Source organism: Salvia splendens, chromosome 7 (genome assembly GCF_004379255.2).
Source record: "Salvia splendens isolate huo1 chromosome 7, SspV2, whole genome shotgun sequence".
Lineage (NCBI taxonomy): Eukaryota > Viridiplantae > Streptophyta > Magnoliopsida > Lamiales > Lamiaceae > Salvia > Salvia splendens.
The window spans coordinates 36,528,833-36,542,342 of record NC_056038.1 but is presented as its reverse complement, the minus strand read 5'-3'; the positions used below and the strand labels follow the sequence as shown (position 1 = coordinate 36,542,342).

Below are 13,510 nucleotides of genomic sequence, written 5' to 3'. Positions count from 1 at the left end.
ATTTTGTTAAGCTTCTTAACTCTGCCGTTAGGAAGAATCATCAAAGTCCTCAACAATCACTATGGGGACGATGAGACAGTTAGCATTGGAAGCTTAAGCAGTTTGTATCACAGCTTACTAAATCTTGATAGCTCCCATTTCTGGACAGAGGGTGCTAAGCAGACTCTGCTCAATCCCAAAAGTTGTATTGAAGATGATACTTGATTCTCTTCCCCCCTCTTTCCAAGGTGATACTTGATTCCCTATCAACATGTCTTTCTATACTACTATTGTTCACTTACTCCTCTCCTTTATTCTTTGTTACATCTCATACTAAACTCCATTGTCGGACCTCATACTAAACAAATCAAGACAGACAAACTTGACCACTAGATTTGAATCTGAGACTTCATTTAACCAGATTGAGAATGATCAAGCTTCTGACTCTAAGAAGATGATTTTGAAAGTCGTGACACAAATATCTACCGGTAAGTTATTGTACGCTCAAGCGAAGGATGATTTTGTAGATTTTCTATGTAGTTTCCTCTGTGTCCCATTGGGATGAGTTGAGCATCTTCTTGCTGGCAGGACTTGTTTTAAGGCTATAAGCAACTTGTATCGAAGCATAACCGACCTAATAGATGATGAGTATTTCATGACCGCAAACACAAAAGATATGCTAACGAAGCCTAATGTGACCCATGGTTGTATTTCCGATAACCACATGCTTCCCCTAACTGAAGAATCCTTGCCTGATACATATAAGAAAGCCGTATGGTTTCCATCTGCTAAGTTTCCTAACGGCAAGGGTCATTATCTTAAAGGACCGCGAATGTATCATGTGGCGGATGATCTAACTGTGACACCCTTTTGTATTGTTTCGATCCTTTCTAGTCTCAATAAGCAGAAAATCGTATTATATGATGACGTCAAAGAAGTGGAGCTGCAAATTGGGCTGAAAGAGGTAATGTAGCAGATATCTTTGTAATTTCTCGTTTGGATCAGCAACATATGTATGTTTTCTGTATATATTTACATTTCGACTCTTGAGACAAAGTTTGTTAATTGGTGCAGAGTTTGAGCATACTGAAAGCCTCTCTCACATCGACTTCTGCTCTCTCCGATGTTCTTCTCAATCACACATCGATCAAACAACCGAAGGCAGAACTCAATGTTTGATCGCAGATTTCAATTGTTTTACTGGTAATCTTGTAGTATTGCTTAACAACTGTGGTTCTTGGTTTTTACCACTCTGCTAGTATAGCTATGGTGCTTGCTTTTTTAGCATTTTTGTGGATGGGTGTGTTTGCTTTGTTGAAGTCTTTATTTGATCTTCTACTTATATATTTTTCTGTGATCAAATATAACTGTTGAGATTTCAATGTGTAACGTTTGTATGATATGATGTGATTTCTATCCCGAGTTGAGTAAGAAAAATTGTAATATATGATGATTTCAAAGAAGTGGAGCTTCAAATCGGCCCAAAAGAGGTAACGTTTGTATGATATGTTGTGATTTTGTATCACGAGTTGAGTAAGACGATGTTTTGTGTACATGTTTTGATGTTGAGACTAAGTATTTTAATTTGAACATACTGAAAGCGTCTCTTACATCTACTTCTGCTCTCTCTGATGCTTTGCTTAATCACATCGATCAGACAACCAAAGCCAGAACTCAAGTTTGATCCCACACTTCAATTGTTTTTAGTGCCTATATAAGTAATCTTGTTTGCTTGGTTTACTAGCTCTGGTTCTTGGTTTATTTGTTTTTGCAATCTGCAGCAATGCTCTAATATTGTTTCCCTAGTGCTTGGCTTTTACTATCATATTAGCCCTTTTGGCGAAACCTAAACTGTTTCATTGAGGAGATGGTTTTTCAGATATATTTTAGCCATAACAGCGGCGGAGGGAGGTGGGGTCGGCCGAACCCACCGCCGTCGCCGGAGAATAGCCAAAAAAATCCTCCCATCGGTTCCCGACCCCACGGTGTTCGGAATTCTGCCCTTGATTCCGTGAATATGTGTCCGGAATTCTCCCCTTAACTCTGAAATCGGTGATACCCGTATGAGAAGGGGATAATCGGGGAAGAAGACTACAGTTGGGCTTTTGCCTTGTGCTCTAATAATTAATACTCCGTTAAAAAAGAAAGGAAGAGGAGTATTTATCAAAAAGAGATAAAATAAATTACTAGTAGTATATTTTACTGAATATCTTACTAAATAATTCTATGCGACGCACTAAAATGGAGGAGCGATTTTATAGAGTATGAGATTATATTTTATTGAGCATTATTTATAATAATATTATATAATATGCTTTCAGATTTAAAGTAAAGTTTTTGAAAATTGGATTTGGTTCCAATCTTTTTGGGTGCTATTTGGTTTTTAAATACCGAACATAACAATATACCTAATCATTTATAATAATAATTTTTCTAGATTGTTATGAGTTTAAAATTTGGTTCCATTTCTTTAATATTTACTTTTATTTAGTAATATTTTTACCCTGATTTTAATAAATATGTCATTATCTTTATTTTTTATTTATTGATTTTAATTACCTTCGATTTAGATTGATGGATTAAATTTTCTTAAAAAAGTCATCGAATAACTGTTAGTTGTTCTAGGTAATGTTGAACAAGAATCACGACTAGAAGATCGTGGGATAGTTGATAATAATTCAAACAAGAATGAAATGTTGAAAGGGAAATTAATGGTTATCTCAAATTACGAAAATTTATTTATGTAAATATTCCGAATTGTACTAAAGAGCCAAGTATCGTGTTTAGCCTAAGATAAATATATTTTATATGTAATGTATTTTTATAAATATTTATTTAAATATTTTATTTATTATTTTGTTCGACCCCACGATTTTTAAATTTGTTCGTCACGAATTTAAGATCCACTTATTACGAAAAAAAGTCCAACCCACTATAGTTGGGCTAAAGAATAATTTTGGGCCATCTAGTTTTATGTGATCATGAAATGCTATGCATTCTCTCTAGAGTTGTCAACTCGGCCGGGCTGGCCCAGCCCAGCCCAGCCCAGGCCCGGCTCGTTAGAGAAATGGAACGGGCTCGGGCTGGGCTTGTTGAGTGTAACGGGCTCTATTTGGGCCTATTTGTAAACCCAGGACCGGCCCAGGACCAGGCCCGCTAGCAGCCCAGGCCCAGCCCAGCCCAGCCCAGCTTCAACCCACTCCTATAAATACATGTAATTGTATTCCCTATGGAAACTCCAGCTTAGTTTTGCTGCATCGGAAAAACATACATACATAGAAATATTCCCTAAGAAAATACATCATTTACACCGGAAAACGGGAATCCATACAACAATTGAAAAGAATTAACTACATACATTAAGAAATCAGCGAATGTATTAAACGGAGTAAGGCTGGGGCAACCCTGTTAGTCCAATTTATAAATATAGTGATTGCAATTGAGAAAGAGATATGGAGAGGAACGGACTGTGGCAGGCGCGATGTAAGAGAGACGAGACATCAAACCAGACGGTGTCCTTTCCGGAAGGGATGGAAGAGCTTAACAGTGCTTTCGCGTCCCCTCCTCCGTCGGCTTCAGCCATAATCAAACTCATCCCTTTTCAGTATCCCGTTTCGTGAGTTCGTGTGCGTGTGATAAAGAGAGTGGAAGAGAGATTCTAACTCAGACCGGCCCAACCCAGCTCGGCCCGGCCAAGCTCGGCCCGGCCCAGCTCGGCCCACTGACCAAGTGGGTCTGGGCTGGGCTGGGTTGAGATATATGAAAATAAGCCCGGCCCGGCACAGCTCGTTTCAGACCCTGGTCCTGGGCCGAGCTGGGCCTCAACACCCTCGGGCCTCGTCGGGCCTGGGCCGAGCTGGGCTAGCCCGGCCCAGTTGACAACTCTAATTCTCTCTCTTGAAAAATCGAGTTATAAAAAAAACAATTTCAACGGCAAAAATTTTAAATACAATGGCCATATCCAATTTTTTTAAAAAATAATTTCTAATTTCTCTATTAACCGGAAACTGGTCGGTTAACTGCGGAACTGGAACTAGAGAACTTGTTCTTACTTCTTAGTTCTGGTACATCTAATTTTTTTTAAACCGGTTAGAACTGGAACCGACCAATTCTTAGAATGAATTAAATTTTAGTTTTAGATTTTATAATTTCTTATTAATATTATTCATAATAATACTAATACGATTTTTCAAATTTCTTAACCCTATTTTATAATTTAGGTATTGATTTATTGAATGTTTTTAGGTGTTGGATATTTTAGGTAGTTAATTGTTTAAATTTTTTGATATTGGATTATTAATTTTGTTTCGGTATTGAATTATTTAAATTTTTGTTTGAATACGTTTGAATTAAAATTATATTACTAACCGGTTCTTCGGTTCCAACCCGAACCAGTCCAAGCATTGGTTCCAATTCTAATTACTAAATTTATTAAAATTTGCAAGCAATCAACCAGTCCGAGCAAAACTTAGGGCATTGTTGTAGGTGCTGAGACTGAAAAATAAAACGCTGAGTGGCATAAGAAAAATGGGATGGACGATCCCATAAGACATTATGACTGTGAAATGTGAATGCTTACCAATTGTTCCCTTTATTGAAGACAATCCATTTTTTTCACTAAGATTGAGATTTCGAAATATCGCAATGTCCATAATAATTACTATTCCCTCCGTGCCCAAAAGTTTTGTATCAATTTAGTTGGGACGGAAAAAGTACTATTATAATCTGAACTAACCTGCTGCATGATTTATATTGCATTGAAACAGATTTGATTTGAGAAAGATAAAAATACTCAATCATGTATATTGTGACTATTGTCGATTATGAAAAGTATATTTATTTCGGAGACACTAAACGCTAGAGATTTCCAACTATCCCCGTTTTTCAATATTGTCTCGTCGTGAAGGCTCATCATGGCAGATTCGTAACCGCAGACGGTTACGAGCGTGTGGCTAGGGACAAGCCCAAGCACCAAGCCCAAAGACCACCCAAAGACCAAGATCCAAGTCCAAGATCGGGACCGGGACCGAGGCCCGCGACCACAGGCTCGGGCGGGCGGCGGCGGCACGCACGTGTGGGTTCTTTCACCCATCTTGGTCCACTATAATTATTAAGTAACATAAAGTCACTTAATTTAAACACATTAAAAGATGTATTAATCCTCCAACGTGGGATAATTAACACTAGTTAATTATTCCCTAAGCTCCAACTCCAAGCTTTAATTAAAAGCTAATTATGCCCAACTTTAATCCACTATTTCTCACTCACCGGAAATCGGATTTGAGAAAGTGAATACACTACATTTATCTATGTAAAATGTAGATCGACGCTATATCATTTAATTTCACAAAATTAAATGTCTCGTCATATTTATTATTTGGTCAAAATCCATTGACCGGACATATTTAATCCATGATTTTTACATACTATTATAGATAGAACAAGTGTTTCAAAGGGAAAATCGTTGCTAAGACCACAACGTTCACATATTCAATCAAAATCCAATGATATTACTCTCTCCGTCCCCGATTAAGAGTCACACTTTGACCGGACATAGGTTTTAAGAAATGTAGAGAAAAGTTAGTTGAAAAAGTTATTGGAATGTGAGATCCACTTTTTTATATTGATTTTATAATAAAATGTGAGTGAAGTGAGTTAGTGGAATGTGAGACCTACTTACCATTTATAGTAAAAATGAAGTGTGACTCTTAATTGGGAACGTACCAACATAGAAAAGTGTGACGGTTAATCGGGGATAGAGTGACTAATAAAGAATGAAAAAGTAAAAAAAAGAAGAATTGACAACTTGTTTAGTGTCATCAATTTTTGTACTACTCCATTAAACTGTTGTGCTACAGTGAAACTCCACCTACCCAGGTACGGCTCTTTGCTTCAACCAATAAGAATCAATTAATTATTGATCACATTTCAACTTCAAAAATCTCTTTTACTCAAATCCTACTCTCTCTGCTCAGGACCACCATCTCAACCACTTCATCCAAAAAACTCCCCAGTTGCAAAAAAATTGGAAATCAGGTACTTCTCGAGTTATCCATGTGTATTTTGTTCTATTACTATTCCTTATTGTTTATTACTGTGTTGGGGATGATGTTCTTACCAAAAATCTGGGCTTGATTATGTCGGATTTGTTGATCAATTACTAAAACAAAAAAAATATGAAAACGTACTTATTATTTGTGGCCTTTTAAACTATAAACTAGTGATACAGATATTTATTTAGACTCTCTTAGGAAACTAGATTTTGGTTTTGTATGATATAGAATTTGACAAGAATTGAATTTTTATGTTGGACTTTTTCTCCAGTAACACTGTTACTTAGATCTCGCCTTAATGTTTATTTTCTTTGGTGGAAAACTATTTAGATTATATCATCATAAACGACAAAGGATTAATATTAGACTATGTAAAAATAAATGCAAAGCCAAAATATAATTTAGTGTTGAATTAACACTAACATAATGGGAATTTGCAAGGGCAACAGTCATGATAACTTCTTCCACCATTAAAAAGGGTGTTGAGTGCAGAAGGATCTTAATTCCATTCATCTTTATTTCTTACTACTCCCTGTCTAAAGATAGTTGAGGCATTTCTTTTATGCACAAGATTTTGACGTGTAAAGGTTAAGTAGAGAGAGTAAAGTAAGAGAGATGAAGAGAGAGTGAAGTACGAGAGAAGATAAGACTTTTTGCCAAAAAAAGAAATGACCCAACTGTCAAATGAAGAGACATAACGGCTAGTTAGCCGTATTGCAAGTACCAACTACTTGGTATTTGTTATTACATTTAATAGGGAGGATTTACATAGACAAATAATAAATTAGGGGGAGTCCCTAAGAGTTGTAATATCTCTATATAAGAGAATGTTCTACATCAAATAAAACACTACGGTGAGAAGGCGCCCGCCATCGGAAGCCTGCGCAATTTGTACAATAGCTTAATAAATGTTGACTATGCTGACTTTGTGACTGCGGATGCTAAGAAGATTCTGCTCAATCCAAGAAGTCCATTTGAAGATGAATACGGAATGCTGAAACAGAGTATTACTGAATCTCAGCCTGCTAAATATTTCTATTGCTATGTCTGCGGTCGTGAGGCTCATAGTGTAAGCATATACCATGGTCAAGCTAATTGCCTTAGACACACAACATGTGATAAGAAAGATGAACCTAAAAAAGTGCCTAAAGCTGCTTCTGAAGGAGTTTTCGCTGCGGACAGAGCTTCTTTCATCATTTCTGATGATCTGGAGATATTTCCAAGTGTTATAGGTATCTTTCAAATCATTAGCATTCTTGGCATTACAAACATAGACGAGGCTGAGTCGATTGATGTGAAGATAGGGTTCAATGAGGTGATTCTTGATTCTTTCTCCATAGTTTCATTCAGTTTTTGTTTTAACTTACGAATTTTAATTTAATTGTGAATAGATATTGAGTTTGCTGAAGGGGTCCTTCGTCTCCCCAACTCCATTGTCCCACCTCATACTAAACAAAGCAAATTTGCCTCTTGCTTTGGAGCCAATGACATTAGTTAATCATAGTGAAATTAAAGATAAGCTAGGGTCAAAGAAGATGGTTTTGAAGGTGTTTATGCAAAGATCTAAGAGTAAGGTATTGTATGCTGTAGCTGAGGATGAATTTGTTGAGTTTCTCTTCAGTTTATTCGTCATCCCACTGGGAGGAGTTGGGCATCTTCTAGCCGGTAAGACTTGTATTAAGGCTATAGATAACTTGCAACGGAGCGTAGCTGATCTGGCAGACAAGTATTTCAAGAGTCCAAGTATGAAAAAGAGACTAATGAAACCTACTCTTGTTCATGGTTCTATTTCTGAAAACTACATTCTTCCCCTTGATCAAGCATGCATGAGGCATGATGAACTTGAAAATTTCAAATTTTCTTCCCTTAAGTTTCCGGAAGGGCAGGGTAAATATCTTAAGGGACCAATAGCTTATATGGTGACGGATGATTTAACAGTGAATCCTTTATGTATCCAATCAACAATTTCCGCTCTACGTGAGAAGAATATCCCTATGTCCGATGTCAAAGAAATAGAGGTGCAAGTCGGATTGAAAGAGGTAAATGATCTTTCAAATTACTTTTGAATATATGTTTAGATAATGATTATTAAAGTTTTGGTTGTTTGCAGGCTTTAAGCATACTGAAAGCGTCTCTTACATCCACTTCTGCTCTCACTGATGCTCTGCTCACTTCCGCGCCGATTAAACAACCAAAGACAGAAGCCTGAGTGTGTGTTATGCTAATCGATATGGTGTTTCTGTTTCACTGTATTTTTATTTAAGTATGCTTATGAATATTTTGTTTCTTCTTGTCCATTTTCTGTGTGGCCGAAAGTAGTAGTAACTCTATTATGGCCTTATGGGAGCGAACAAATTGGTTTTGTCAAGAAACGAGTGAAAATGAATGAGTTGCTCTTTCACTTTTTAGCATTTTATTTAGAGTGAACTGCATATTTAGGTCCTATATATGTCACAACGCACGTTAGCCGTTCCTATATCTGTAAAATATTATTTGCGGACCCTATACTTGTACTTATGTACGCTTTAAGGCTTTTTGCACTTTTTTTGACTTTTTTGGATGAAATAACACTTAAAGGGGCAGAGAGCAATTTTTGAATTAAAATTATATACGAACCGGGTTCTTCAGTTCCTACCAGAACCGGTCCAAGCGTCGGTTCTGATTCTATTCCTAAATTCATTAAAATTTATAACAGGTCAACCGGTTTGGGCAGAACTTAGAGCATCCACTATAGGCAAAGACGGGGCGGACGCCCCGGAGGGGGCGACGACGGGGCGATTGCGGGCGGTCTATAGTGGCCGGGACGTCCGCCCCGGAGCGGACAGAAAAAAGGGGGCGGTTGTGGGGCGGTAGAGGGGTCGGCGACAAGGGGCGAGGCCGGGGCTATGGTGGTGGCGGCGGGGCGATGACGGGGCGTTGCGGGCGATCTATAGTGGGGCGAGGGGGCGATGGCCGTCCGCCCCATTTGATTATTTTATTTTTTTCGAAAAATCACCCCTATAAATACTACTCATCCATTTTTACTTCATTTTCACACACTTTCCCTTCATTCACTATCTACACTTTCACTCTAAAAAAATGCACAGCGGAGACGACGAATCCCCCGACTCGCACGAATCGGGATATGGCGGCGATCCTTCCCAGCCGTCGGGATATGGCGGCGATCCTTCCCAGCCGTCGGGATATGGCGACTATCCTTCTCAGCCGACGGGATATGGCGGCTCTCCGTCCCAGCCATGGAGTTGGAATCAATCTCCCCCGCCATGGGCATCGAGTCCAACTCCTCCACCATCTCAGCCGTGGAGGTCTTCACCATCTTTGGCGAGGAATCTGAGCCGCTCGGCGTTTGGAGATTACAGACCATACCTCGACGCCATTCACCATCCGCGTCCGGAGACCCCTTTCCAATCTAGCAGCTCTCCTTTCACTGAGGCAGATCAAGAAGCACTGGATACGATGTTCAATCTACTTAGTTCCGGCGTACCGGATATGCCCATTGCGACGAGAGTCGGGGGGTCCGAAAGCGGTGGCAGTGGCAGCGGCCGTGGCGGTGGCAGATCGGAATGTCAGCGGAGCCGGCGGATCGGGCAGCGGCGTCGGCTCCGTTGGTGGCGGTTCGGCCAGCGGCTCAGTTCAAGCCGGAAAAAAAAGCCATCCACTACACCAAAGCGGAGTCCGTTGCTGTGGCGAGGGCGTGGGATTCCGCCACATCAAAGCCCATAGTGGGCACCGATCAGACCGAGTTTAGCTTTTGGAAGCGCGTCGTGCAGGCGTACAACGACTTCAAACCTCGCGGTGCCAACCCGCGTGACGGGGAACAGCTCCGCAAGAAGTGGTCTAGGATTCTGCCGGCCACCCGGCGTTTCGCGGGCATATACCAGAACAACTTGCTCCATGCAGAGAGTGGCCGAAGCGAGGCTAACGTGAAAGAACTTTTGATGGAGCAATACCACACGCTCGGCCATCCGAAGTTCACAATGTGGGAGGAGTTTCAAGTTCTCCAGGACTGCCCGAAATTCAAGGCCATCTGTGCCCAAGAGCAGGCTCCGGCGCCGAAGCGGACAAGACACAACATTGCCGGGGACTACAACAGCGGCAGCGGCTCGCAATCGTTCGACCTGAACGAAGAGCAAGCCGCAGAGCCCTCTGCTACATACTCTAGGCGCGCCCGCCCTCCGGGACAACGTGCCTCTATCCGACGCGCTAGAGAAGCTTGCGGTTCCTTCCGCCGATCGTCGGCAGCGTCTGGATAACGTATATGTGTAGCTGGCGCACGAATTGAATGATGCCTGCAGCAAATACGAGGCCGCAACCGACCCGTACATCAAGAATATATACTCCGACCTCATACGTCGGATCCAGCGCCGCCTGCGCTTGGCTGATGAGGGTTCTGGGGCAGCGGCGGCCGGCGGCAGCGAGGGAGACGGAGAAGGCGACGGAGAAGAGGAGGAGGAATCGGACGACGCCACCGATTAGACGGTGTCGGCGTTTTTATTTGTATTTTTTTTACGTTCGTTGTATAATTTTACCTTTGCCAATACAACGAATATTCGGTCTCAATTACTGCGTTTTATAATTATTTCAATTTAGCTGATTTAAAAATGAAAAAATTAAAATGAAAATTGGTTATAAAATTTCGGGGCTATTGAAAGTGTCCTCCTATAGTGGGGCAGTGGAGGAAAAAATTAGGGTTAGGACAAAAAATTAGAGCTGTGGATAAAAAAAAGGGGCGGGGCTATTGGAGAAGAGTGATACTAAATGGTCATAATGTGGCCGGCCATAAATAGTTAATTTAGTCCATTTACATGTATAAAAAAATTAGAATTACCGATATAAACTTATATGTGTGTGAATGGACTTGTGAGTTGATACTTATCTTTGAATTCCATTACGTAAAACACATTAATATCACGAATTACTGTATACGTTGAGCAACAATCAAGAAATGACAGTAGTAATAAGTTAAGTAAAAACTACGAAAGAGCAACACTAACATGTTGAACAATATATAATGAAGATGATATAAAAGTAAAATCAAGTAGTATTAAACCAAAAATTTGAAAAAAAATCAATTTTTTTTGTTATTTAATTAATTTATAGCTGGCCATAATGTGGCCGCGTAGCATTATTCATTGGAGAAAGGCCCCTACAGTAAGTGTTAAGTCTGAAAAATAAAATACTGACTTAATATGAGAAAAATAAGGATGAACGGATCCATAGGACTCTAGTGAGTGTGAGTGTGAGTGTGAGTGTGAGTGGCTTACCAATGGATCCCCCTCTTATTTAAGATATCCGACTCTCCTTTTTTAAGTTGTCTTCTACTAAAATTTTCTTTTTTTAAAAAATCAAAATAAAATTTGTCTATTTTTTCTTCGCTATATTATCTAAAGTACTTTGTCTCATTATTTTAAGTACTTTGTCTCATTATTTTAATAATGTGCGTACTTAAATTAAAGAGACTACAATCGTGCTTTATTTGAAACCGATAAATCAGAAACATGTAAAAAGAAAAAGTGGCAAAAACACAAAAGAAAAAAGCAAAAGATGATGGGATTCGTCAATAGTACAAAACTGGGGAGAGGATCCTCTGCTGTGGGGAGTGGATCCCCTCTCCTATGGTGGAAACACAACACAGCAGGGGATGCTGTGCTGCAAAACGTCGACGTTTTCTCCCAACTTTTGCAAACTCTATCCAAATATTACTGCACCGTCTGCTTCACTAATTAAAGCACTAATTAAAATAGCAGTCAACTCAATGCACCAATAAAATATTATTATTAGTAATGAATATTCTAGCGACTTTTCGTAATCAATAATGTTATTTGAAGTACTCATTTCATGGGTTATTTATTTTACTTAACATTTCATAATTTTATAAAGTTGCATACAACATACCATGCTCATTTAAATTTTACGTATTTAACTATTAATTTTATGATTAATTAATGTAATATCAAGAATTTATTAAGTAGTATTTAAAATTATATTTACATCATTTCGATTTCAATTGAGAGTTATCGGTTCTACTTATACTTTATTTCAACTAAAAATATCAAATTTGGAAAATCATTTTTTATACTTAAATTTATTAATCTCAATTAGTATAATACTAGTATGTTAATATTACACTAAAAAATCATTTAAAAAATAATTTAAACTCTCTTAGTTTTATTCTATAAGGTATTTTTAGTGTAATACTAAAGAATAATTTTAATTTAAATCATAATTTTGTGTTGACTTCTTGTCGATCTTTTAAATTGACATATATAAAATTATAAAATATCCTAAATAAAACTATTATAACAAATTCAAATACAATAAGAAAACAATCTGACGTTGTGTTTTAACTAATTAGTGTCATTGTATCTACAGTATTAATCAAAATATGTTGATATAAAAATGACAGTTTTATTGGCATTTATTTTGTTATAGTATTAGTTTCAATTCTAACCATCATAGGCCAATTGAGTAAATTGAAAATAAATTAGAATTAAAATCAATAACTATCTATTGCAACTAATTAGCTATAATTGTGATTTTAAATAATAACGTATTGATATCACATTAATTTATAATAATATTAGTTAAAATGTTTCTACATGAAAATTTTAATTGCTAAAAATTACTATTCAATAAAGTATTACTACTTTATAAATATAATCAAGTACTATTCAAAAAGTATTACTATATAAATATAATCACTATTCAACAAATTAATAATTAGTTCTATTTCACTAACGGTGGTGTGGACATTAGAGTAGTACAAATGTATTAACTTAAATCATTGATCAAATCAATTATGGATACTACCACCACAAGTGTTATATGAAAAAAAGTAACCAAATTGAAGTTTAATTTATAAAGAAAGGACTGCTGTTTTAATTAGTGCAGCAGGCGGTGCACTAATATTTGGATAGAGTTTGCAAAAGCTGGGAGAAAACGTCGACGGTTTGCAGCATAGCATCTCCTGCTGTGATTCCACCACAACTGGGGATCCACTCCCTCTGCTATGTCTCAACCACAGCAGAGGCTGCTGTGCACCAAATACGGTAGCGTTTCATTGCCACTCCTTCAATTTCATTTTTATTGTATACTGCTAAGGGCACCCACAACGCGTTACGCGGGTGTCCCGCGTTCCATCACGGAGGGACCGGACGGCGGCGCGACGCGTTGCGGCACCCCGTCTCGTCTCGTCACGGCATGACGAGTGACGAGCCGTCTTGCCACGCACCGAGGCGACGTGGCGCGCCCAGGCGCCATGTGTGACGCCCACTCGCCGGCCAGCTAGTGGGCATAGTCACGCTGACGCAATAAATTATTTTTTTTAAAAAAATCGAATTTAAAAAAAAAATTGTAAACAGTAATATTACCGTTTAGTTAGCCTTTTTTATTTTTTATTTTTATTTTTTTTACTCTATAAATAATCCTAATTCATCATCATTTCACACACAACTACACATCTTCTCTCCCCAAATCAT

The 13,510-nt window shown here is 38.4% G+C and overlaps 2 protein-coding genes across 2 annotated transcripts; both read left to right on the top strand.

The window, feature by feature from the left end:
* The first annotated feature begins 544 nt into the window (after positions 1-544).
* On the top strand, positions 545-1,986 carry LOC121742440. Its single transcript, XM_042135576.1, has 2 exons — positions 545-943; positions 1,054-1,986. Exons 1-2 carry the CDS (start codon positions 635-637, stop codon positions 1,156-1,158), a joined length of 414 nt encoding a protein of 137 aa, XP_041991510.1. The 5' UTR covers positions 545-634; the 3' UTR covers positions 1,159-1,986.
* Positions 1,987-5,917: 3,931 nt separating this feature from the next.
* On the top strand, positions 5,918-8,440 carry LOC121742505. Its single transcript, XM_042135662.1, has 4 exons — positions 5,918-6,015; positions 6,982-7,347; positions 7,424-8,071; positions 8,143-8,440. The coding sequence occupies exons 2-4, from the start codon at positions 7,024-7,026 to the stop codon at positions 8,239-8,241; spliced, it is 1,071 nt and encodes a 356-aa protein (XP_041991596.1). The 5' UTR covers positions 5,918-6,015; positions 6,982-7,023; the 3' UTR covers positions 8,242-8,440.
* The last annotated feature ends 5,070 nt before the right edge of the window (positions 8,441-13,510 follow it).

Bases quoted from the DNA above. Each gene is read 5' to 3' on its own strand.
- LOC121742440 (XM_042135576.1), top strand. From the start codon at position 635: ATGACCGCAAACACAAAAGATATGCTAACGAAGCCTAATGTGACCCAT. The intron at 944-1,053 runs GTAATGTAGCAG...TAATTGGTGCAG, and splicing joins TGCAAATTGGGCTGAAAGAG to AGTTTGAGCATACTGAAAGC.
- LOC121742505 (XM_042135662.1), top strand. From the start codon at position 7,024: ATGCTGAAACAGAGTATTACTGAATCTCAGCCTGCTAAATATTTCTAT. The intron at 7,348-7,423 runs GTGATTCTTGAT...AATTGTGAATAG, and splicing joins TGAAGATAGGGTTCAATGAG to ATATTGAGTTTGCTGAAGGG. The intron at 8,072-8,142 runs GTAAATGATCTT...GGTTGTTTGCAG, and splicing joins TGCAAGTCGGATTGAAAGAG to GCTTTAAGCATACTGAAAGC.